The sequence below is a fragment of the Lentinus tigrinus genome (genome assembly GCF_003813185.1).
Source record: "Lentinus tigrinus ALCF2SS1-7 unplaced genomic scaffold L226scaffold_59, whole genome shotgun sequence".
NCBI lineage: Eukaryota > Fungi > Basidiomycota > Agaricomycetes > Polyporales > Polyporaceae > Lentinus > Lentinus tigrinus.
Window position 1 is genome coordinate 54,411 of NW_027137968.1, and position 22,715 is coordinate 77,125.

General features: G+C 56.7%; 8 protein-coding genes across 8 annotated transcripts; 3 read left to right on the plus strand and 5 right to left on the minus strand.

The window, feature by feature from the left end:
- Window positions 1-430: 430 nt before the first annotated feature.
- L226DRAFT_563826 (uncharacterized protein) lies at window positions 431-1,989 on the plus strand. Its single transcript, XM_067683584.1, has 2 exons — window positions 431-483; window positions 543-1,989. The coding sequence occupies exons 1-2, from the start codon at window positions 460-462 to the stop codon at window positions 1,824-1,826; spliced, it is 1,308 nt and encodes a 435-aa protein (XP_067529198.1). The 5' UTR covers window positions 431-459; the 3' UTR covers window positions 1,827-1,989.
- Window positions 1,990-3,138: 1,149 nt separating this feature from the next.
- L226DRAFT_540536 (uncharacterized protein) lies at window positions 3,139-5,254 on the plus strand. The gene is made up of 7 exons (XM_067681891.1): window positions 3,139-3,413; window positions 3,478-3,533; window positions 3,991-4,304; window positions 4,367-4,383; window positions 4,438-4,485; window positions 4,543-5,014; window positions 5,093-5,254. The coding sequence occupies exons 1-6, from the start codon at window positions 3,277-3,279 to the stop codon at window positions 4,991-4,993; spliced, it is 1,023 nt and encodes a 340-aa protein (XP_067529199.1). The 5' UTR covers window positions 3,139-3,276; the 3' UTR covers window positions 4,994-5,014; window positions 5,093-5,254.
- A 1,436-nt stretch (window positions 5,255-6,690) lies between these two features.
- Window positions 6,691-8,537, minus strand: L226DRAFT_599750 (homeobox-domain-containing protein; the record flags this gene model as incomplete). Its single annotated transcript, XM_067685667.1, has 4 exons — window positions 6,691-7,393; window positions 7,474-8,098; window positions 8,173-8,277; window positions 8,399-8,537. The coding sequence occupies 4 exons, from the start codon at window positions 8,535-8,537 to the stop codon at window positions 7,045-7,047; spliced, it is 1,218 nt and encodes a 405-aa protein (XP_067529200.1). The 3' UTR covers window positions 6,691-7,044.
- Window positions 8,538-9,851: 1,314 nt separating this feature from the next.
- On the plus strand, window positions 9,852-14,087 carry L226DRAFT_540540 (kinase-like protein). Its single transcript, XM_067681892.1, has 17 exons — window positions 9,852-10,405; window positions 10,465-10,547; window positions 10,601-11,278; window positions 11,340-11,404; window positions 11,485-11,640; window positions 11,706-11,798; window positions 11,919-11,981; window positions 12,085-12,137; window positions 12,222-12,253; window positions 12,312-12,490; window positions 12,554-12,567; window positions 12,648-12,667; window positions 12,730-12,817; window positions 12,878-12,902; window positions 13,045-13,290; window positions 13,352-13,471; window positions 13,533-14,087. The coding sequence occupies exons 1-17, from the start codon at window positions 9,918-9,920 to the stop codon at window positions 13,800-13,802; spliced, it is 2,673 nt and encodes an 890-aa protein (XP_067529201.1). The 5' UTR covers window positions 9,852-9,917; the 3' UTR covers window positions 13,803-14,087.
- Window positions 14,088-14,151: 64 nt separating this feature from the next.
- Window positions 14,152-14,938, minus strand: L226DRAFT_319078 (uncharacterized protein). The gene is made up of 3 exons (XM_067673867.1): window positions 14,910-14,938; window positions 14,342-14,852; window positions 14,152-14,272 (listed from the first exon to the last, which is right to left on the minus strand). The coding sequence occupies exon 2, from the start codon at window positions 14,807-14,809 to the stop codon at window positions 14,342-14,344; it is 468 nt and encodes a 155-aa protein (XP_067529202.1). The 5' UTR covers window positions 14,810-14,852; window positions 14,910-14,938; the 3' UTR covers window positions 14,152-14,272.
- Window positions 14,939-15,785: 847 nt separating this feature from the next.
- L226DRAFT_540541 (glycoside hydrolase) lies at window positions 15,786-18,020 on the minus strand. The gene is made up of 7 exons (XM_067681893.1): window positions 17,691-18,020; window positions 17,362-17,373; window positions 17,257-17,310; window positions 16,768-17,203; window positions 16,616-16,712; window positions 15,958-16,556; window positions 15,786-15,899 (listed from the first exon to the last, which is right to left on the minus strand). The coding sequence occupies exons 1-6, from the start codon at window positions 17,996-17,998 to the stop codon at window positions 15,985-15,987; spliced, it is 1,479 nt and encodes a 492-aa protein (XP_067529203.1). The 5' UTR covers window positions 17,999-18,020; the 3' UTR covers window positions 15,786-15,899; window positions 15,958-15,984.
- Window positions 18,021-18,227: 207 nt separating this feature from the next.
- On the minus strand, window positions 18,228-19,215 carry L226DRAFT_540542 (uncharacterized protein). Its single transcript, XM_067681894.1, has 2 exons — window positions 19,009-19,215; window positions 18,228-18,959 (listed from the first exon to the last, which is right to left on the minus strand). The coding sequence occupies exons 1-2, from the start codon at window positions 19,085-19,087 to the stop codon at window positions 18,241-18,243; spliced, it is 798 nt and encodes a 265-aa protein (XP_067529204.1). The 5' UTR covers window positions 19,088-19,215; the 3' UTR covers window positions 18,228-18,240.
- Window positions 19,216-19,554: 339 nt separating this feature from the next.
- On the minus strand, window positions 19,555-22,620 carry L226DRAFT_495504 (uncharacterized protein). Its single transcript, XM_067677519.1, has 6 exons — window positions 21,880-22,620; window positions 21,315-21,502; window positions 21,047-21,262; window positions 20,785-20,986; window positions 20,038-20,733; window positions 19,555-19,980 (listed from the first exon to the last, which is right to left on the minus strand). The coding sequence occupies exons 1-6, from the start codon at window positions 22,405-22,407 to the stop codon at window positions 19,867-19,869; spliced, it is 1,944 nt and encodes a 647-aa protein (XP_067529205.1). The 5' UTR covers window positions 22,408-22,620; the 3' UTR covers window positions 19,555-19,866.
- Window positions 22,621-22,715: the final 95 nt, after the last annotated feature.

Here is a 22,715-nt window from a genome sequence, read left to right on the forward strand (position 1 = left end):
AGACAACAGCTATTCTTGGTGCAGACAGCACGCAAACTCAACTCCGTATGCCACAACTCCCCGTTATCTGCAAATGTACACATGGAGACTGCGCTACTCGAGTGGTCGGGGTTCCTTGTCGCATGATGCCACACGGTAGCCGCGCACATCGCCTCACTCGGTACGATCCAGCATCCGTCAACTGCGAGAATCATCGCACTCCATCCGCACTGTCATGCACCTACGCGACCATGTGGATAAGCAAACAGAAATCATTCGCTACCAGGGCTCCTAACAGAGCATAGCAAGTGGCTCCCTTGGGTACCTCGCTGATAGTCTCCAGGTATATGAGGCCCTCGCGAGGTTCCTTGGACGCTCTTGCTTGCTTCGTCCCGTTGCTTCCCCGAGCAGGCTCCCCGTTTCCTAGCCTCTCGGTAACGCCAACGCCTGCCCCACGCCGCATCCCTCGCGTCCACAGGCATGTCGTCCTCGAGCAGCACGCATGTGAGTTGACAGGCTTCCCTACCGCGTGTCCGGTGTCTAGACTCACTCCCTGTTGACAGACGTTTGCAAAGCGGGGCATGTCGCTCGATCCGCCGCTCATTGCCGGGATCGTCGTCGTGGTTGTCGCTTTTAACCTCATCATCGCTGTCTCCTGGTGTATCGTGCGCGACCGCAGGAAGCTCAAGAAGCTGCACAAGCGCCGCATCTCTGGCCCGGTCGACTGCGAGAAGTACGAAAACAGTGTTGCGTTCGCGATCTCCACCGGGGCGGCTGCCCCTCTCAAGGCGAAGGCGAAGGAGCACGATCGACGAGCGGAAACAGGCAAGTCGTACTACGAGCTACTCCAAGCACTCCAAAGCCGGCCAGACGACGCGTTCTCCCCCGTCCCAACGCGTTGGTCGCGAGCCTCATCTGGGAGCGCCAGCTCTGCAGAGAGTCATGGCATTGCAAAATTCGTCCTCCGGCCCCACGACATGAAAGACCTGAGCGGCACCCCTCTCTACCCAAAGTCCAAAGGCGCGAGTCACACGCAAGTGGCGCGGGACAGCGTGAATCTTGGTGTTCCTGAGCGCGCAGATCTGCGGCGAGCTAATTCCCTGACGGAGACGGCCAGTGTCTACTCGTCCGCATCTGCGCCGCTCGAGTTACATGACCAATTGCTTCGCACACAGCCGTTCGTGCTACCCACCAGTGCCCCTGCGTGGATGGGCGAGATGCCCAAACCGCCTTGGCCGGCCATCCTCTCTCGTTCGGACACGTCTTCAATCGACGTGGACGTTCCCTGCCCCTCCCAGTCCACCTCGTCGGCCAGCTCGGTCGCGTCCACCATCGTTCCGAGGCTCCCAAACCCTCATTTACCTATTGCCGTTTCACCTATCTCTGTTCCGTCTTCATCCACTCCTTCACCTGTCCCGGTCCGTCCGCGCACCTATTCCAACCCTACCGCCCCGCCTCAAATCCACTGGATCACACCCCCGGATAACGCAGCGTCGCCAGTGCGCACACGGAGACCAAACTCGATCTCCTCGCTATCTACGATATTCTCTGTGCAGGAGGCGACGCGCGTGCCCGCAGTTGCGCCCGTCACAGTCACCCCGCTCAACGTTCGCACCCATGGGCAGCGTCATGACTCGAGATGGGGTTCTGTCGACCTGTCGCGGTCGCCGCCACTTGGGTCGTCTTCAGGGCAGTTAGGCGTGCCCGATATCGCGTTCGTCCCCGCTACGCCCACCACGCCCGCACTAGCGCAGACAAGCTCGGGACCGGCGGTGCCAGCGCGGTCTCCCCGACGGCCCGCCCCCGGCTCAGCGTCGGTCGAGCACCTCCCCGGAGGCACCGCTTAGAACCTAAAGGAGATGTCGCAGTCCCGATCGTGTGTTCCATTGTTGTTGTGTTGTTCGGCTCTGTACAACCTACATATGCCCTCCTTTGGACTCCCTTGTACATGGTCTCTTCCCTCGCCTAGCTTGAACTCGACCGTTGTGCTGCTGTACTACTACCACTAGCATGTATTCGCTCTGTATCTGTGCTTGTAACAAGACCTATATGTCAGACTTGTGCTTGCGTTCCATTGACGTTACAATACGAATCAAATAGTTGATTGCGGCGTGGAGTGCGGTACCGCCGCAGATAAGACGAAGCTGCAACTTCACAAGGGCCTATGTGTATTTGTCCCTAGCTAGTGTGGGCCCGGTATATATCATCATGATACGGTTTGATCTGAAGGTCCGGAGACAAATTAGTGCCTCTTTCGTATGTCTTGAGAGAACGAAGAAGTTTGACGAATACGTTGGTTGCTTTGTAACAGATCTTGTACAGTAGAGGCAAACAGTTGCAAGCTAGTACCTGCGTCCCCACCTTGGTTGTTCGGCCTCAACTGCGTGTCGTTTCGTCATGATTTGTTGAACCTATGACATACTTGTTCACATCGCAGAGAGTGGTTATTCTCGAAGGGGCGATGCCCTTCGCGAGCTGCAAGCTCGACGTGAAGCATGTATGTCGAGCATATCGATCGACTAACCAGGTGTTATCATGGTCTCCATACAGCGCGCAGATCAGACACCGCTGGAGAGGTCGGGTGATGTAACGAAGTTTGCCGGGGCTCGGAGCAGAACTTGCGTCATTTCGTCGAGGAATGTAAGACAAGTGATTCGGCGGTTTCGCTTGCTGAACTCGTGTTGCTAAAGCAATCAAGAGGAGCGGCGAAGGTTTCGCGTGCGCGACTGACGAAGTTGCGATGATGAGGCTTGGACGGGAGAAAGATGCCGCGTGGAGAGCATGCGAGGCAGCGATGTGGGCTGTGCCGGATTCAGTCCTGGGGATCGCGTCTTGGGGTGCACCGAAAACAGTGTTTGTTTGTGCATCGGAGAGACCGAGCATTGCGTGCGACGTTGTGCGACGACGAAGACAATAAACTCCAGAAGTGGCCAGAAGTGACCGCAGCGGGGAACAATTGCGTCGGGAGTCGGGCGGGGGCGGGTGGCGCGCGGGCGCTCCGGGGTGTTTGGCGGGTCTAGACGCCGGGGGAGAAGGCTGCTGAAGGGCGGCGTGAGACTTGATTGATTCAAGGTCCGCCTCGAGTGGGCGTAGAAAAGGCCTCAACCGGCGTGCTCGTCGTCCAGGACGACGCCCCCGTCACCCCTTCCCTGTCCCCCTCCCCCTCCCCGTGCTCCCCGACCCGCCCCTCCCTCTCCCTCCCACTCCCACTCCCTTCCCAGACCGAACGGTTTCCACCTTCTGTCCTTACGACACCCGCTGTCCTTACCTCCGACAACCAACCCGACTCCCGTCACGATGATGTTCTCACCTATCTCCCTTGCCGTCCTTGCCGCTGCGCTCCTCGCGCCGTCTGCCGTGAACGCACACGGTTACGTCCAAGACTTGACCGTTGGCGGGAAGAGTTACTCCGGATGGCTTCCGTTTACCGACCCGTGCGTACTTTTGCCGAGCGCGCTCCGTGGCGATCGACTGAGCATTATGACGCGTTTCTTGCAGGTACGAATCGCCTGTTCCCAAGCGAATCGTCAGGAAGCTCCCCGATGACGGTCCCGGTAAGTGTCCCATATCATATGGAGAATGGGTTTCGTCTGGCGGAGAGTATGTCGAGCTATGCAGGCTTTGCGGCGTTGTCAGATACCTACACAGTAACCCAGTGGGGTTAAACTGGCTGCCCAGGGACTTTTCCCGTTTCATCCGCCCTTTGCTTCCACTACTAGCGGTCAGTGAGACAATTGTGCCAATGCTATGAGTTACACGCCTCAGTTCGGGTGCACCGAAACGATGAGTCGACTTAAGAGAGTCACCCGCAGATGTTGATGTCCCCCGCCGACGGCATGAACGAGCGGATATTAGGTCCCAGGCCAAGTATCCCAATGCTGTGCCCGCGATGCCTCCAGCTTCATAGTGGGCAGACATGCAGTATCTGCGTGCCGTCTCCGTTGCTGTGAATCCGACGTTCTATTCATCTTGGCTACGTTTCCTGGCTGACTCATGTTTGTACGTGATCAGTTCTCGACGAGACCTCCTCGGACCTCGCCTGCAACAAAGGCGGTGAGTCTGGCGCAGGTGCGGTTGCGACCGCTGCTGCCGGAAGCGAGGTCGTCTTCCACTGGACAAACTGGCCCAGCGACCACCAGGGCCCTGTATCGACCTACATGACTTCCTGCGACGGTGACTGCAAGACCTTTGACGCCTCCAACGCCAAGTGGTTCAAGGTCGATGCTGCTGGCTACTCTAACGGCAAGTGGGCCGCAACTCAGCTCATTGAGAACGGCATGAAGTGGACCAGCACTATCCCTAAGGAATTGAAGGCCGGCCAATACGTGAGTGATGTAATGTTTCCCGAAGACAAATAGACGTACTCACAATTGCTGTGCTTCTCTAGTTGATCCGCAACGAGATGTACGTGTGACACGGACCCTGACATACGTGCCGGGAACGCTGACTGTCCAACAGTGTCGCTCTTCACTCCGTCGGCCAGCCCCAGTACTACCCTAGCTGCGCGTACGTGATCTTTGCTAGTGACTGCCAGTTGTGCGTAGGACTGACAGCTGGTTATAGTCAGATCGAAGTGACCGGTGGCGGTAGCACTGTGCCCTCCGGCTCGGAGTTGGTCTCGATCCCGGGTCTGTACAACAACGTCAAGTTCCCCGACATCTGGGACGACAACTTCAAGAGCTTCACGATCCCTGGCCCTGCCCCCATCGGTGACTCGAGCAGTGGTTCCGGGAACTCCGACCCTGCTTCGTCATCCGTCGAGGCATCATCTACCAAGGCTTCCTCCGCCAACCACGCTTCCTCTACCCACGCTTCTTCGACGGCGGCCTCTCGCTCCGCTTCGTCGACACATGTCTCTACGACTGCGGCTCACACCTCCGCTGAGTCCGCGCCGACGTCCTCCTCCGTTGCCACCTCCTCGGCGCCCGCGTCGACGGGGAGGTGCAAGGCGAAGCGCAGCCGCCGTGGCATGGTCAAGCGCCATGTCTCCCACCACGCCAAGAGGCACCACTGATTTCCTTTCCTTCCTCCATGTGTGAGTAGTTCGCTTTTTGCGCACCGCGGCCTTCTCATGCGTCGAAACTCGCCGCTGACATGTGTCCCGTGTGTGCAGGCTCTTGGCTCGTTTCGAGATCTCGATCTTGCTTTTGAGAAGCACTGGTCGACGGGATCTCAATGTCTGTTTTCAGTGGCCGCCTGGGTCCATGCCACGCTTCTGCGCATAAGCTCGCAAGTTCATATTGTTATCGTCTCGTCCACCTTGTTATTGCCACACTTGCTATGTATCGATGCCTGCTTGCACGCACCGCATGATTGTACAGGAATACAACGATGTTTGATGTTCTCCGCGCTCCAAGCTTCGAACCTGGGGTGTCAGAAAAAGAAGTTGCGCCTCGTGTCGGTACACCCACATCCACATGGCCGATGTCAAGGATGTGTCTCCGCCCCTAGACGCGCCCGTATGTGCGCCACGGAAGCACAGCACGCGGCACCATCCACGGATCGACGGGGAAGTGTGAACTCAACCACGAATCTCGCGCACAGTGGCACCAAGTCACATTGCGAGTGGCCCAGCGCGCTCTTGCAAAAATGTGCCGACCTTCTTGATGTATCTTGCTTCCAAAACCAGACCGCGTGAGCCATACCGTCCACGGCTTCCGTGACAAGCTCGTCGGGCATGCGGGGTAAGTCAAGCCAGGGCGTGCTAGTGCCAGCGCGCGCAGATCCGGCTATGGTAGATTGCGTTCTCCCATCATCCCAGCGTCCACTAGCGTCCGGCAGCCTGACTGCGATGGGGCGATTGGCTCGTGTGCGAAGAGGTTCCGCGCCGACGTCCCTATGATCGAACATGGGCCTTTGGCACCGGCCATGTGGGTTGTGGTCTGTGAACTGAGGTCCCCGGCGGTTCGTACGGGTTGCACGGCGAACGCATGGAACAGTCGACTCGAAAGCGGTTTAGTCTGGGTTTGGTACACGGATGGAGGCGGTGCGGCTGGCAAGCTTCGTTCGCGGAAGCAGATTCCGGGGGCTTTGATTACCATCTTTCTCATCTGCCAGCATCTCTCGCCCCCTGCAAGCCGCCTCGACCGTGGACGCGATTGGCAAGAGGACGGGGAGGCTTGCGCGCGATTGGCAGGACGAAAAGAGCACGCACGCAAGCCGCGGGCAAGCCGTGGGGGAAGTTTCGCAAACCAACATGATATTAGAGGCGACAATAGTGAATCCGACAGTCCAACGGAGCATCCAAGTCCCAAGCATTAGCATAAAGTATATACGGTAATAAGTAACATAAAGATCGGGAAGTGGTGGGCTGCATGACAGAAGTAGGGGAGGGTGCGTACAGTACCAATAGAAAGTAATGAGATAGGTGATAAGTCAGGAGGTGCGCGATATACATAATGGTGTAGTAAACGTGCAGAATGTGTACGTGGATGGATACAATGCAGTGCAGGGAAAGGGGAAGATGAGATGGGATGTGGGGAACGTGGTGCACTAGATGACAGATAGATAGTACGATGCGACAGTGATGACGACGGGTGCGAATACGAGAGGTGAGACGGGGTAGCATAGGAACAGGGAAAGGGAAAGGGAAAAGGAAAGGGACGGGGGACAAGAACGCGAGAGCGGCGATGGCGATGGCGTGCGATAACAGGTAGGGAGCGTGAACGTGAACGGAACGTAACGGCGGACAGCTGCAGTCCTGGCTAGATGCAAGTGTCTGTGCAGGTAGAGTTCAGTTGTTACGTGTAAGATGCGGACGTGCAAGCCAGGAATGCAAATAACGGCGCGAACGGCGGAAGACGTGTAGCGGACTGCTCCCGCACACTAGAAGGCGCGAAGAACTAGCTCGACGGATGACGACGCGACGGGTTCTGACGCAAGTAGTAGCGCGCAAACGCACGACCAAATGGTGCGTTGCGCATCGTGCAGCGTGGAGAGAGTGTGGTGCTGGGAGGACGTGTTCGGGGCGATGCCGGTCGAGGAACGTGTTGTTGGGTGCGATAGGGTCGTGGCCACACAGGCGCGTGAACCAGGATGCGGGTGCGAGGTGCGATGGGGTCGCGATTAGAAAGCGCGAGGAGAGAATCGCCGGACGTCGTGTCTGTGTGGATCTTCCTCATGGCTCCTCCGGTGGGAGGATGGGCTCGGGGATGGGTTTAGGCGGCCTGAGGACGAATGCATCCCTCCCAGGTCACTCGAGGGTCGTGGAGTCCCGTATCCAGCTTGGCTGACACTCGAGACACCCAACGCTGAGCCTGGGTGCCCTGGATACCCTCCTGTCTGCGGGAGCGGAGTCGTTGTGGGTGGAGGTGCGGAGTGCGACGGCGCAGCGTACGGCTGGTTCGTCGTTGGGGGCGCGCTGGCCGCGGCCTGGCGGGAGCTCTGACGCATCGCTTGACGCTTATTCTGGAACCTGTCAACCCGACGGCGACGCCGTAATGTGAAGATCCGTTAGTTGGGTACACACGTAAGAGAACAGGGGATGGGGCGCACCATATCTGGACACTGCGCGCAGACATGCCCAGCTTCTTGGCCAGCTCTATGCGCTCCTCCGTCGATGGGAAGGCCGTGCGGTTGTATGTCTCGTTGAGGACCTTGAGCTGCTCAGCGTCAGCCCGTTTACGCTTCTTCTTGACGGGCTCGACCGGGGGCTCCGGAGCGTGGGTAGCGACGGAGGGAACGCGTGGGTATGGAGTACTACCGTGCCCACCAGGGCGCATCGAAGTCCTCTCCACCAGGGAGTTGCGTCGAGGTCCCAGTGCTGAAGACGTCGTGTCGTACGGGTGCATCGAGGGAATGGGCGGGGGCAAGCTGCGAGGGTCGGGAGCTGTTGCCCCATGGGGGTAGGGGAACCCAGTATGCGCTTGTTGCTGAGGGTAGGGGGCGTAGGCGGCATAGCCAGCAGTAGGAGAGCGAACTTGGGTAGCGGGCGCCATAGAGATATGCGGGGGCATCTGCGATGGAGGCATATTAAGTGGTGGAGGTAATATACGTGAGTCGTGGGGGGCCCCGATCATGTTCGGCGATGAGCGAGACGGATATGAGCCGTATGCGGCCTGTTGACTTTGGTATCGGGGATCAGAAGAGAACGGCGTGACAGCCTGTTGGTGTCCTTGTACTGGAGGCCGGAAAAACGGAACGGGCGAGACGCCGTCAGCGTGCGACGATGAGAAGGGAAGCCCTCGTGCATACCTTGATGAGCTTGCCAATCCTGCTGGCTGAAATGAGCTATGCTGGGATCGGTAGTCTGCGTGGGATCTTGCTGGGGAAATTGGGAAGAGAATGAGGGGTTAGGTGCTGCTTTAAGGAAGACGGATTGAGTTCTTTCATACAGTATAAGGTACTCCGAAGGAGAACAGACCTGGAGAACGTGAGGTTCGAAACGGAAGATGAAGAGGAGGGAGCACAGTTCGCCCACCCTGTCCGAGATGAAATAGTCCGCGGCGGGAGTTGTTGTTATTGTTGTTGCCACCTGTTGGTGTGCTTGTGCCTCTTCGGGGCCCACGAGGGAAACAGCCGTAATGAAAGTGGTCGTCCGGGTGCTGGTGATTCGACATGGAAGAATTTAAAGAAGCGGGAGTGGATGGATCGTCGGGAAGTCCTCTCAGCTCTGAATATGTACCTTCTTGGAGGGAGAAAGCGACGAGGCAGGCGCATGGCAGGATCCCCCTGTGTACTCTGACACCGGATTGTGCGGCCAGAGACCACACACCTAACACAGTGAGAAGACAAGAGACACCGGCAACCGCTACGGTGAGGCATGAACTCCAGGGCACCAGAGAGGGTCGAAGTGACGTCCGACAACACGAGGCCGGGGTTGGGCAATGGGCAAGCGTGTCCTGGAGCTGGATGAGAGTGTGTTTGCTAAATCAGCAGAGGTTCTGGAGGCCGGGCGGACGAGGCTGTGAGGGAGGCTCGACGTCAAGGAGCAGGCCAGAGAAAGGCGCGAGGGACGAGTTTGCCGCATCAAGGATATGCCGAAAAGGAAAAGGTCGCCGCATTTTATGACCCTGTCCACTCGACAGGAAGGACCAGTGCAGCGCGACCACGGAAGGCTGCGTATCAGCCTCGTGTCATGCGTCGTGTTTGTGGACCGCCGTTCGGCAGATTCCCAGGTTATTTTCCCCTGGGGAGAGGGCTCGGAGCAGCGAAAGTCATCGCCGGACGCGTCCGCCCAGCCTGGCAGAATGACATTCCGCGAAGGTGCAGTCTTCTCTACCCGGCCGGGAGTCACCCGAGATCGCGGGCCTGCTTCGTCGGAGCGCGCGGGCTAGATGTGCGATATTAAATCCAGGTCAGAACCTTGGATCTGAAGCTGGCGTTTGGCGTCGGCAGCCAAGTCGATTATTGTGAGCAAGAGAGTCCGTAGTCGAAGACACACAAGGCGATACAATAAACCAGGACGGCCGGGGACAATATAGGCGCAACGAGATAAGTGGCTGACGAGGAGATCGATCGGGATTTTGGCTGCAATTGTCAAACACGAAGTCAAATGGTTAGAGTTTCTATCGCTTCTTGGCTAATCACCCGCAGCGTGTCGGGGCTAGCTTGCTACGCTACGGACGCTGATCATTCGGAGTCCAAGGCTGGAACTGATATCGTCACGGTGCACGAAGGTGTGACATCTGGCGGCAAGGGCAAGAGAAGGGAAGCCGGGGTTATGCTGAAGGCAGTCGGGCATCCTTGGGTCCGAGCAAAACAAGTTTGAGAGGAAGAGAACCAGGAGAACCGTGCGGGCGGAGAAGGCACCTGAGACTCAGGGCGCGCGCTTGCGTAGTCTGGTGTACGTACGTGACATGTGCATGTGACCGGTCACCCGACGTGATTGCCGAATCGAGGGCTGTCGCGGTCCGAAGCCCCAGAGGCGGAAGCGACCTCAATCTCCTCCGCTGCTGCTGCCGCCGCGGTCGTCAAGAACAGCGGCGAGCTCGACCGCCATGGCTTCATCGCGTCGACCGCTTCCTACCCCGCCAAGCACCCCGCCGCGCAACGACTGGGATGGTTTCTATCCACACGGCGGTATTCCCGGTGGTCTTCCCGACATGTACCCGTACGGAAATCCCTACATGGCTCCATATCCATATTATCCCAGTCTCTCCCCTCCGCCTGAGACGACCCAGGAATACGAGGCTCCTTCAGCAACTTTGAGAGGCGGTACCCTTCTGCACAAGGGTTTCTACGATCTCCTCGCGCTCATCCCGTCGATACCGTCCACTCCATCTCCGTCTCGCCTACTCTGGCCGCGGGCGCAAAGTCCCGAGGACGAGTTGGTATCTGGCCCGAGGTATGAAGATATTACGAGCGCCAGCGTGGCGTCCCCAAAGCCTGCGGTTCAACCGAGTCCACCCGTAGTCTCCCCCACGCCGAGGAACTTGAAGGCGAGGAGGATCAGCAAAGATATGGTGTCGAAGCCGACCGGATTCGTGTACGTTCATTACATCTTGTGTTTCGTCAAATGTGTCCATTGTTCCAAACCTGTCCTAGTCATCTGGTCCATGCGTCCGACGCTGATCAGGCTGAAGCACTTCTCACGCGCTGGGGTCCCGAAGGTCAGGGTAAACTAGGAGGTCCGTGTGTCAATATTACCCTCTATCTCGGCTGGTCTCACCCCATGCATCAGATCCCCGCTGGGCGGACCCAATCAAGAATATGATCAGGTATACGGTCCAAGCGAGAGCTATCAATGAGGTAGTGAGCGCATTCAAGCCAACCCCCAGTAGCTCGGGCAGGCCGGACGCCCCCTCGTTACCTCCTTTGCGTGTGGTGAATGGTATCAGTATCACAAATACCTCGTCAATCCTGACGACAGCTGCGGGAGAGAATGTATTCTTGTCACCACTGTCACCGACTTTCCAGCCGCAGTCACCTCCCACGCCGGTACAGCTCCCTCCGAATTTCGGGCAGCCAGGTAACTCCACTATCCGGTGGACGGCAGGACTTCCCGCACATGCCGAACACGAGCAGGAAGATGCAGCCGCTATGGACTCCGACAAGGACTATCCGGAGATACCCACACCCGTTCCCAAGAAGCCGATCACCCCTTCTTTGGCCACGCTGGAGAAAGCGGTCGCTGCGAAGATATTCTTCGAAAACCTGTATTTTCCTCTCCTGCGCCACCCGCCTTCTCGCGAGCAGCGTCGTGTGGCCATGGAGAAGGAGATGGCTGCTATGCAGCTAGGCGAGGCTCAGAAGGAGAATATCCGTCGTCGCTGGCGTCAGAATGAGACCGACTACCTGCGCGAGCGCCGTCGGAAGGTCGATGTCAATGCATTTGTCAAACTCAAGACCATCGGACATGGTTCGGACCCCGCTCTTATTCGATTCTCGGCTGATTGACCTGCAATCCTCGTATTTCCCAGGTGCATTTGGAGTGGTATCCCTTGTCCGCGAACGTTCCACGGGGCAATTGTATGCCATGAAACAGGTATTACCAGGCCCATCCTCGCCTTCTCCATCTTCTTCGGTGTCCTTGACGGTCCCTCGCTTATGCGTCCATCTGAACAGCTGCGCAAGACTGATATGCTGAGGAAAGGTCAAGAAGGGCATGTGCGTGCAGAACGCGACCTTCTCCGGTCGGCGTCGCTCGTCAGCACACCCGGTACTGCCGAATGGATAGTCAAGCTCTTCTACAGCTTCCAGGATCGTGACCATCTATACTTGGTAACAGGCCGCCTGCTACGCCCGCTCCATTTTCATTGATTTCATTTCGATTTCATATCTGATAGGTACTGGAGTACATGGGCGGCGGAGACCTTCTTAACCTCCTGATAGAACGGGATGTCTTTGAAGAAGATTTCACGCGGTTCTATGTGGCAGAGGTCTGGCCTCCATTGGTTCCATCGGATAACCGTTCTTGCTAACGTTTAGCTTTTCTTCGGTCCTCGATACCCTTTTCTCCGCCGACGCGTGGTCTGGCAACGGTCATCTATGACGCTCAGATGGTCCTCGCTATCGAATCATGCCACAAACATGGTTTCATTCACAGGGATATTAAACCGGATGTAGGTATTGATCATGGGGCGTCGGCCACTTTCCGCCCCATGATATGGAATCGGACATGTTCCGGTGGACAGCGGACGCTGATCTCCTGCATTCCACCGACAGAATTTTTTGTTTGACCCGGAAGGACACATCAAGCTGAGCGACTTCGGACTTGCGTGAGTGGAATTCCCACTGGCTGTCCAGCTTCGGCGCTGACACACCGTTCGCATCGGCCTCGCTGCACGACATTGCCCTCCCAGCACTGACTTGCACTGGGCACACGATACTTCCTGTCTGTATTTCCACTCCCCTGTCAACTGCGCTTCCCGCACTCATCTGCAGCGGGGCAGATTATGAGCAGCAGCGCCTCCACTTGCTTCACAAGCACGGAATCGATCTCGAAGAGAGCAGCGGATTTGGGGATGGCACGCGGACCAAGCGTTTGGATCGCAAGGAGGTCGAGCGGCTCATGGGAGGAGGCGATGGACAGAGTGGTGTCTTTACCTGGAGGGAGAAGCACCGTCGGAAGGTGCGCCTCACCTCGCCGTCTCGGGCCTGAACTGCATCTAATCACCCCCGCTCGTTTGCGTAGTTGGCATACTCGGTGTAAGTGTCCAACATCGCGTCTGATCTGGCAGGCCTCTGACGTTGCACGTCCCTCCCGACTTCCCTGGCCACCACGACAGCTGTGGCACGAACTCCTACAGTAAGCGTTTAGGGTCCCCGTGCTGCCTCCTGCTTGCGCTTATGTGCCTCGTCGGCATGCAGTGTCTCCGGAAGTTATCAGGGGTCATGGGTACACGTTCTCATGCGATTGGTGGAGTTTGGGAGTGATCATGTTCGAGTGTCTCTACGGGTACGCCGATGTTCGGCTAGGTTTCCATTGCACAGGTCTGACCGTTCAACACTCCTCCAGTTTCCCCCCGTTCGTCAGCAACTCGGTGAGCCTCTTCCCTCCCTGCACCCTGCTCGGTGCATGTCTTGCTAACGTCCGAACGTATCCTTGCCGTCCCATGTCACAACCCCCTATTACCTTGCCACGTACATATGCTTGGCTGTGTTGCCGAACATTGCACACACTAGCGTCATGTCACCAGGCAGAAGATCTTGAACTGGAAACAATCCCTTCGTTTCCCGTCCCGCCCTAGAGTATCGCACGAAGGCGTCAACTTGATGGAGCAATTACTCTGTGAGGCGGAAGATCGTCTCGGATCGCAAGCGTCGTCTTCCGTTAGCAGACCGAACTCCATGATCGTGCAAGCCCGCCGCAGCGGCTTCATCACACCTCAAGGCACTATGGGCAGTGTGGATGGCGCACATTTGATCAAGGTTTTGGTCGAGTCATCGGTACCCGGCCGCGTTGTCGTTGACGCCGCCTTCTTTTGCGCAGGCCCATCCGTGGTTCCGCGGCATCGACTGGGAGAACATTCACAGATATCCGGCTCCGTATCGCCCCGAGCTTCGGAACCCCGAGGACACCAGGCACTTCGACGACGACATCCCACCCGAGGTCAGCGATCTGCTACACACATCCTCTCTTAGCTCATACTGATCGATCGAGAACCATCCAGCCCCTCGCTCCTGCGAACGGCGCCGCTGCGGACGCAACACGCGACCCCATTCTGCGCAACAAGGTTCACGGCGAGGAGATTCTCGAGGTGCGCAAGGCGCTTGCCTTCGCAGGCTTCACGCACAAAGCCCCTCGGGCAATCAGCTATGTCCGGGCTGACAAGGCGTTCGACTCCGAGCCCGATACCTATGGCCAGCCGGAGCCGGAGAGAGGCCGCTCCACCATCCGCGAGTTCCGGGATGCCGGAGCAGGACGAGCCATGTCGCTGTAACGTTCGGACGTTACGATCGCCACCACAACGCCTCCTGCACGAGTCGCCGCGGCAGCCTTCGCTCATACCCCCGTTATCCGCTCGGTGCGGATGTATCCTTCTTGATATTCTGACTCTAGTATCGTTATGATGTCTTGGAAGTATTCACCCCGCTTGTAATACTAGTACTGGAACCTGCTGCATGCAGGCCGTTCTACACATGACGAACTATCTATATTTGTATATTGCTTGCCGCTGTACTTCGCATCTCGGATATCCAGAGAAATATGACCAAGTCTCCATCGTTACAAACCCTAGGGAAAACTAACCAGGGGCGCAGCGAGAACAGCGGATGCAATTTGCAGTAGCATCACCGCATGGTGGCCTCACGGATCACACCCGCCCTGTGGACCTACAACATACGATTGATTCGATTGGTGCTCGGGCGAGGCAGCCGGACTGACATCTATGGGGTTGTTGGGCGTTCCAGCCTGACAAGCAAGGTTTCAGCGGTATCAGACATGCTTGCTCGGCGCACCCGCTACGGACAGCATGCTTGCTTAGTCGTTGGATCTGGGTATAGGCGAGGCTTGAGGGAGGCGTCGTAGTGACTGGGCCCGAGTAGTGGCATCGACAGGCTCAGTCACGGCAGCGCGACTCGGACAGGGGAGGCTACGCCCCTCATTCGAGCGGGTCGTTCGCCTAGGTCGGTAGGTAGCACGCGGATGCCTCGGGTTCCCTTGAAAGCCTAACTTTAAACACGGTCGGGGGTCCGAGGTACTCGCCCTTCTGCAGATCAGCCTCCGGGGCTCATATCGGTTATTTCGTGCCATGCCTGGATATAAGCCGACATTAACACGGTTTCCAAGGTCACAGTCGGCGACTCTATCGCTATCGCCATATAGCGCTAGGATGACACCGAGGATGTCCGCTTGCACGATGATCGAAACCGCAGGGACACGGTGCGCACTACGCAGTGTCACGTCAGACAGGCTCAGGGCTTGCAGGCCGTATCCTCGTGTTCGCATCGTGTACAGGGCGTGCGTTCCTGTCTATTCAACTGGCAACGATCTGGGCCCAAGATCAATTGCTCCATAACTCAAGACGAGATCGGCTTCGAAGACGTACGAGTGGTGTCTATAGTCAGGCATTGCACGATAGCGCGGGAGCCGTGATGCCGTATGTCGCCATGAGCCTGTTGAACGTACATTTACATCATATTTACCCAAAGAGAGCGTCAGGGAAGATGTCACAGGTACCGTGCCGGTGCTCAGCAGTGCTAGATAACCGGATGCGACGGATTTGGTTAGGAAGGTCTAAGGGCTGGCTTACCGGACAGTGCTGAGCCATATACAGTTATACTATCACCTTCTGGGGTATTGGCGGAGATACCGCGATCTTGGTGTCGTAGTGCGATCTTCATATTGGAAGACTTGGGATGCACCTCTACGAGTTTAATGTCAAATTGCCGAGGGATGCGGATTGTCAGTACGTACCTCAGCAAACTTCTTTGGTTCTGCTGGTAAGCGGTAGAAGCTCATTGCAGAGAGAAGCTACATATCAAGCGCTGCATGTGGCTTGGCGTCGTATCGTCATTTAGTTTGGGGCCACCGCGAGGTGACCGCAGTCCACTGCAAAGGTAATCCATGAGAAGTCTAAGTGCCGCCCGTACGTCACCATGAACATCTTACCGATGTAGTCGGAGGCAAATGACAGCCGTCGCATATGAGATATCGCAGTTTTATGATGTGGCTCGGGTGTCTCTTCATGTGCGACTGGAATACATTGGATCGACCGACCGAGGGACTATGGCTACCATGGGGTTTACCGCTTGATGCTTCCGTATATGGCAACCATTCAAGAACGTGCAAGGTTAGCGCTCACGAAGAGAGCGATAGCCTCACAGGCGGGCTATCAAAGAACAATGACACTGAGGGGTTCGAGCCATCAATATTACCTCTCCGTGCAGGATATATCTCAACGTTGACCGCAAATAAATGGCGGTCTGCCTTTGTAGGGATCCGCGTTGACGTCTTCGAAGAGTACACCGCAAGTCGTACTAGTCAAGCGTGCATGGGCAAACGTACTGGACAATGACATTATCAGAGATGTATGATACTAGACACATATACGTCAGTGATGTGCTCCGGATAAGAACGCGTGTAAGAGATAGTACCTATTGTACACCACGACCACGGTTCTGTTACGGCATCCCCGCCCGCATATTGTCATACTGGCTCCCTTCGTACTGTAGCCAATTCGGGCTCCGATCGAGTTCGCCCATGGCGTTCTTCACCACCGCCACGAGACTCTGCCCTGGCTGCGGGTCCTTCCCAGGTCCACCCTCCATACCCTCGCGTGGCGATCCCTTGTCCCCGCTCAGCTCCCAGAACATGCTCCCCCGCAGGCCCTCGCGCCGGATGTACTCGCCCTTCCAGTGCCCCACTTGCTCGTTGTCGTAGCTGATCATCTCACCCTTTTGGTAGTCGTGCGACCAGCTCGCGATCAGCTTATCGTCCTGGAGGACGTACGAGCCTGGCAGCGGCAGTGCACGGTAGTCATAGACACCTTGCTCCCAGCTGCCTGGACCGACTCCTTGGAAGGGCGCACCCGGACCCTCTGTGTGCATGAAGCTTCGGCCATAGAGGGGGATACCCATGACTATTTTGTCGCGTGGGACACCCTGGCCGATGTACCAGTTGATTGCCTGCGAAGCGTTGATCTTGCCGCCGAAGACGTTCGCTTGGTGGCCTGACACCGTGTCCCAGGAACCAGCTGCGAGAAAGGCAAAACGGTGAGTCCGCAGATATGAAGTGCTCGTGGAGTATGCTCACCGAAGTCATACGCCATCATGTTCCAGAAGTCGAGGGACTGGTCCATCTCGCGAGCGTGCAGTTTCTGGTAGTTGTCCGGACCACATGGCGCCGCGATCTTCACATGTTCTCAGCACGCATGGTCCGCACAGCAGGAACAGGAATAATCTTACTGTAAGCAGGAACCTGTAGTTGGCGCCTTTGCGACTCGCGTGGGCATCCAATGCAACCCTCATCTCCTGCAAGAGAGCCACATAGCCGCGCGCTTGCTCGTCGTTCTGCGGATACTCGTAATCGACGTCGAGGCCATCCAAGCCAAGATCTTCCAGCAACCTGAGCGATGAGGCTACGAACTTGGAGCGCAGAGCAGGATTGACGACGATCGGATGAAAGCGGGGAGAGTAAGTCCAACCCCCGATCGAGAGCAGGACCTTCAGGTGGCGATGCTGCTGCTTAAGTTTGTAGATCGCCTTGAAATTGCCGTAGAGGTTCTTGCCGTTGTCATTCCAAGAATCACCGGGGTAATGAATGTCCGTGTCGGCCCAGGTGTCGGATAGATGAACTTCGCCCGTATCTGCCTTGAGATCCGCGAAGGCGTATAGGATGTGTCTGTCCAATGCGTTACAATGGCGCAGCAGATACCCAACGATCTGCGGACGCACGTGAGATTATCCGCTGGAATGAGTGATGGTGGGAACTTCCGTCCGTAGATCCCCCTGCGAAGATGCGTTACATGGGACGATCGTTTCTAGTGTCATAGCGCGCACCAGTTCACAAAACTGCGGAGAGGGCAGCGTTAGTAAACGTTAACAGCGTATGAAGCTATGATACAACATTCTCGGTATCGATAGACGGAAAAAGCGGATGTGGTACGTCATACGATCGGGTTCAAGGCAAATAACCTTCTCTTCCTTGCGCTACAGCAGTTCGCGGATTATCGCCCTGGGCAGCGGTGCTCATAGTATATATGCCAAGAATGTATACCAATGCAGGTATCACACTCCAGTAACATGGGGCAATGATGCATGCACGGAGACATATTGACAGATGGGCGAACGACGGGGAAGCAGAGTGATGAGGACTCTCGGATACTCACTAGCCAACACTGTATTTCCCTCCTGAAGACATATCCGTATCGTTTGATGATGTTGTAGGTATTGGAGGTTCCGTGACAACTTCTTCTTCGTTATTCCCAGACGAGGCGTCGGATCCTGTTCCTGGACTGAGATGTGTCTTCTCTGCGGTCCACTGTTCCGATTTGAATGCTGCAAGCGAGACGACGACAACAGTGAGAGAGAAGAGCAAGAGTCTGCGGATTGTGAGCAGCCGAGAACCAGACTTTTGTGTGGATTGAGCGGGCTGTGTGTCAGAATCCGATGGTACAGGTTCGTACGCAGTCGGCATTGCGCACAGGTGGGAGTGACGGATATGGTGCGAGAACGGCCTCAGCGGCTTTTGCCGACCTTGACCTCATCGCCTGTGCAGTGCACGTGACCGGCGCGTCGCGACGCGACGCGTCTGTGGCGACCGCGGTATGCCTGGGCCTAGCGCATGGCATCCACGAGAATCTAGCAAATGTATATCACACGATTGTAGACTCATACAGGGTACTTCCACGGAGCCTCTTCGAGTCGACTCATCACCCCTCAACATAGACACGGCAAGTGCAAACTGGCCATCGAGCACGATGCGCCCGTGGGCGTATCGTTCCCTTCCTGGAGGTACACATCATACACGGTGGTGTCAGCTGTGGGGCAGGCGAGGAAGTTCAGCTCCCGCGGCGCAGTCGTTATGATCGTGTCCCCCTCGAGGGCCCAGTCCGTTGTCGTCGCGACGGTGTCAAGGGTGAGCGGCTTGTACGAGGTCGCCGCGCTGGTGTCGACGTTGAGGTAGAGCTTGCTTCCGTCCGCATTGTTCAGCGAGATCGTCGATCCGATCGTGAAGTACCCCGAAGACGACTCAGGACCAAGGACCGGCTTCCCGCCTGCGAGCAAATAGGAGTCGACGTCAGCCTGCTGCGCCTGCCCGCGCTGGAGGATGCTGCCGTTGGCAGTGTAGCACTGCGTGTGGCGCCAGGAGAAGGCGCTGTGGTAGCACAGGTGACGTACCCTGGTTTTGGAGGTAGAAGTGGTAAACAGGACCCTCGACGGCGCGGATCTGGGACCCTGTGGGCGTTGCTCCGGTCGATGTTGTGGTAGGACCCTGCGGCACCGTCGTGGGCACTGTGCTGGTAGGCGGGGTAGTGGTGCTACCCGGAGCGGTTGCGACGGTCGTGCTCGACGCTGCGCCGGGGATGCACTGCGAATAATCTGCACAAGGTCCGTCAATGGCGGAACTGGCAGCCGGAGCCTATAGAGTAATGAAGGTGAAACGTACAGTCGTTGACCTTCGTGCATACTGACCCCGAAGCGCAGGTAGTGCTTCCTGCCCTGCATCGCCAGCTTGTTGGACATAGCTGCCACATAGGAGGATGTTCGCAAGTGGACTCACCATCCGATTCCACCACACTGTCCCCAGGCAGGCGCCTGCGCAGAGACCCGCGCAGCAAGCAAGAAAAAGCTGAATGCAATGAAAATACTGTAGAGCATCTTGGTCTGTCAAAGTACACGTTCCTGTGCCACAATCGTGGGGGGCAGTTATATGAACTCGGAGCAAAAGTGGAAAAACCTCGTCACCGTCGAATTTCAGGACACGCGAGGTTGCTCCTCGCATGGGCGTCGGATGTGCACCTCGATCACGCATGATCTTCCCGCGAAGGTTGCGAGCTGATCAGGTGGGATTGTATCGCTGTGAACGAAGCCGCAACCGGAGCTCTGCACATAGCTTGTCAAAATGCCGTATACACGTCCCTGGAGAACCATGAAAGATACCGATCGTAGACACAAAGCTCGGTAGATCCGCGAAAGTCATAGAGCGATTGTGACGGCATGAGATAGAAGAAGAGTCGACGTTACGTGCATGTCCGATTTGTGGGTCCACTTGATCAGCAATGGAGAATCTGCGGAAGAAGCCAACGGCGTTGTTTGCGCTCTCGTCATACGTGACTTCAAAAGTCCATTCATGTGAGTACGGAAAAAGACACAGGTACATACCTTTCTTCCGAACCGACGAGCGATCGATCCTTAAATTTGCGGCGGGAAGCCGCAGAAGAAAGTCATGGTGCGAGATAGTATACAGCACAGGGTAGATACACTACACTACAGGCATAGGTCCTTCAGTCCGGCACGAGAAATGAGCGGTGCGATGAAACAGACGATACCAATGATCAGGAACTACGTATCCCGACGTCGTTTGCCCTTCTTCTTTGGCTGTGGGATCTCCACCGGTCGCTGGCAAATCGGACAGCGTCCCGATACGTCCGTCAGCCAGGGGTCCAGGCAGGTTTTCTGTGAAGCAAAAGGATCAGGTGACAGCACAGGCACGATACATATAGTAAGACTCACGTGGAATACATGTCCACACCCTAGCAATCTCAGCGGCTGCGCACCCTCCCCGGCATCAGTCAACTTCAGATTATCCCGTTCTTCCTCCGTGACAGCCTCCACCTGGATATCCTGCGTTGCTTCTGCCGCCGACGCACCGGCGGACGGAGAAGAAGGTTCACCATCTGCATCGTCTCCCGCTGCAGTCTTCTTCCCGCGTATGCGTTTGGGCTCCTCGAAGTCCATCAGGCAGATTGCACACACGGCACGATTGCCTTCGAGCCGGACGAATGGGTAGTCGCCCTTCTCCCACATCTCATCCCACGGAATATCTTCCTCGTCATCCGCGTCGGGCCCTAGAGCTGCGGCAGCCTCGAGGTCCTTCTCTTTGTCAGACCGAGCTTTGGAGTCAGGCGATCCTCCGTGCGAAGCGGATGCCGTATCCTTGCTCTTCCTACGCCGGAAGAATGCGAACCGCCGTTTTGGTACAGCGGCGGAAGAAGGCGTAGGACTCTTCGGTGGATAAGAGTGTGCTGCGGGAGGGACTGTGATAGGGGTAGAAGTGTTGGTCGACTCGCCGGGCGGCGGTGGAATGTAAAGTACAAGGGGAATCCGGTCGACAATGGATTTGGGCAGCTTGTCGATATCGGGCTTGATGTAGTGCGGGTTCTGCAGTGGGTGCCGTCCCAGGCATAGAAGTACGATATTGTACATGAGCTGCATATACGCTGTAAGCACGCTGCGGCCAGAGTAAATTGGACGACTCACGTAGAGAAATGGGCCGAGAATGAAGACAAGGAGACCCAGTAGGAAGATCTCGAGAATCATGAGGTAAAGTGTACATAAGAGGCCGAAGGTCAACCACCAGATGTGTGGTGCAGCGAGGCGGCAGCTGTTGACGGAGGTGTATTCCAGGACATGTGCGGTCAAGAACCAGGCCAACGTTATGAACGATGTAAAGAGCGACACCCTATGAACGTGTTGTTACGATGTCAGTGACAGTGCATGATCTGTTATTAGTTGTACTGACCGGGCGTATAAACGCGATGGCGGTGGGGCATCTCGCCCATTCTCCCCATTTGAACTCGTCCCTTCGTACGATAGTCCTGACGTGCGAGGGGAGTCTTGCCTACGAGGCGTTGCTGTGTCACCGTGAGTTGGTCGAGGATAGTGAGGTTGACCGTTGAGGACGCGTTGCGTTGCAACTTCGTCATCATCGCTGCTACTGTTACGCCGCCTTAACCCGCTGCAGACAACCATCAGTTGCGACGAAGTGGAAGAGAATTCAATGAGCTCACTTCATGATCTGAACGCGTTCTCTCTGCCACGACCAAACGGACAGCATTGAGCTGAGCACGACCTTGATAAGCCAGAGAGCGTTCCATGTGCCCAGTGGCCTATTGCACGCCTCCCATTCCGATAATCCAGGCATTGTTGGGCTCTCATGGGCACCTGAGTACGCCAGGAGCGCGATCACAACGACAAACTATATGGCATAATCAGCCTCGTACCACGTAACGCGTTCATGGACAACTCTGGTGGACAACTACACGCATAGTTTCATTGCCGCAGTCCATGCATGCTACATGATGCGCGTGAATATCTGAAAGCATCGCGTATATACTGCGAGATATGTGCTGGGCACACCGTCATATGGGATCTGCGTAGCAGTAGTCTCTTATTGCATGAATCAAGGGTAGATGACGGCTCATGACATACGTCTCGCGTACACTCACATAACATGTAGAGCGGCGCCTCGGGTTAACTTGCTCTCATGGATCATGTCCCCTACGCGCATGCGGATTGGCATGCCCCAGAGTGTCGCACGTTCCGAAAACAGGTTCAAGACGAGACGAGACGTACCTGTGCAAACCACCACAACTGGCCAAATACCAAGGACACCAATGCCCGTCGGGCCCTCGCATCCTGTCCCGCATAGCCCAAGAGTTCGAAGAGCTTACCCAAGAAGCCTCTCGGTCGCTCAGGCGTTCGCTCCCCTCCCTCCCCACGAGCGTTCGTATTCATGGCTTCTCTCCGTCCGTCTTCATAGAGCGGTACATCCCTGATAGGCCGAGGCCGTGGCGCGTTGAACTCGCCAACTGGTGCACGAGGTGATGCATATCTACGTCCCGGGTCCAGACGTCTTGTCGCTGTAGGTGAGGGTGCTGCAGGCGCAAGTGAGAATGGATATCCAGGGGCCTCTCCAGGTAGCTGGAGCAGCTCCGGGGTGTGAGACGTTCCAGGATCTGAGCGGCGTGATGCATGACCGCGTCCGGCACGCGTCGTTGATGGCGAGGATGCGGGGAACGTGCCGGCGGAACGCGTTCTCCGACGGTTGCGCTCCGAGTCGTCCCTCAAGCTCCTCTCCTGCAACGACGGCGTCCGCGACATGGCGATGGGGTCGTGGGTGTCCTAGGATTCGATAGCTGGTTTAAACAGGCCGACGAGAGTCTGTTCCAGCTTATGACAGCAGCTGACGGTCCGTGCGAGTGGGTCAAGGTTCATCAGATAAGGGTGGACGCGTGCAGGATCCGGATGCAGGAGGTTCTGTACTCACCGCCGACTCCGTCGAGCACTATGTGGTGGACAGAAGGGACATGCGGCCTGATGGGGACGGGGCATGCAGCGACGGTCAGCCCACAACTTATATCTACCGCGGCAGCATTGAGCACAAGTCAGGAGCTCGCAGCCTAGGAGGC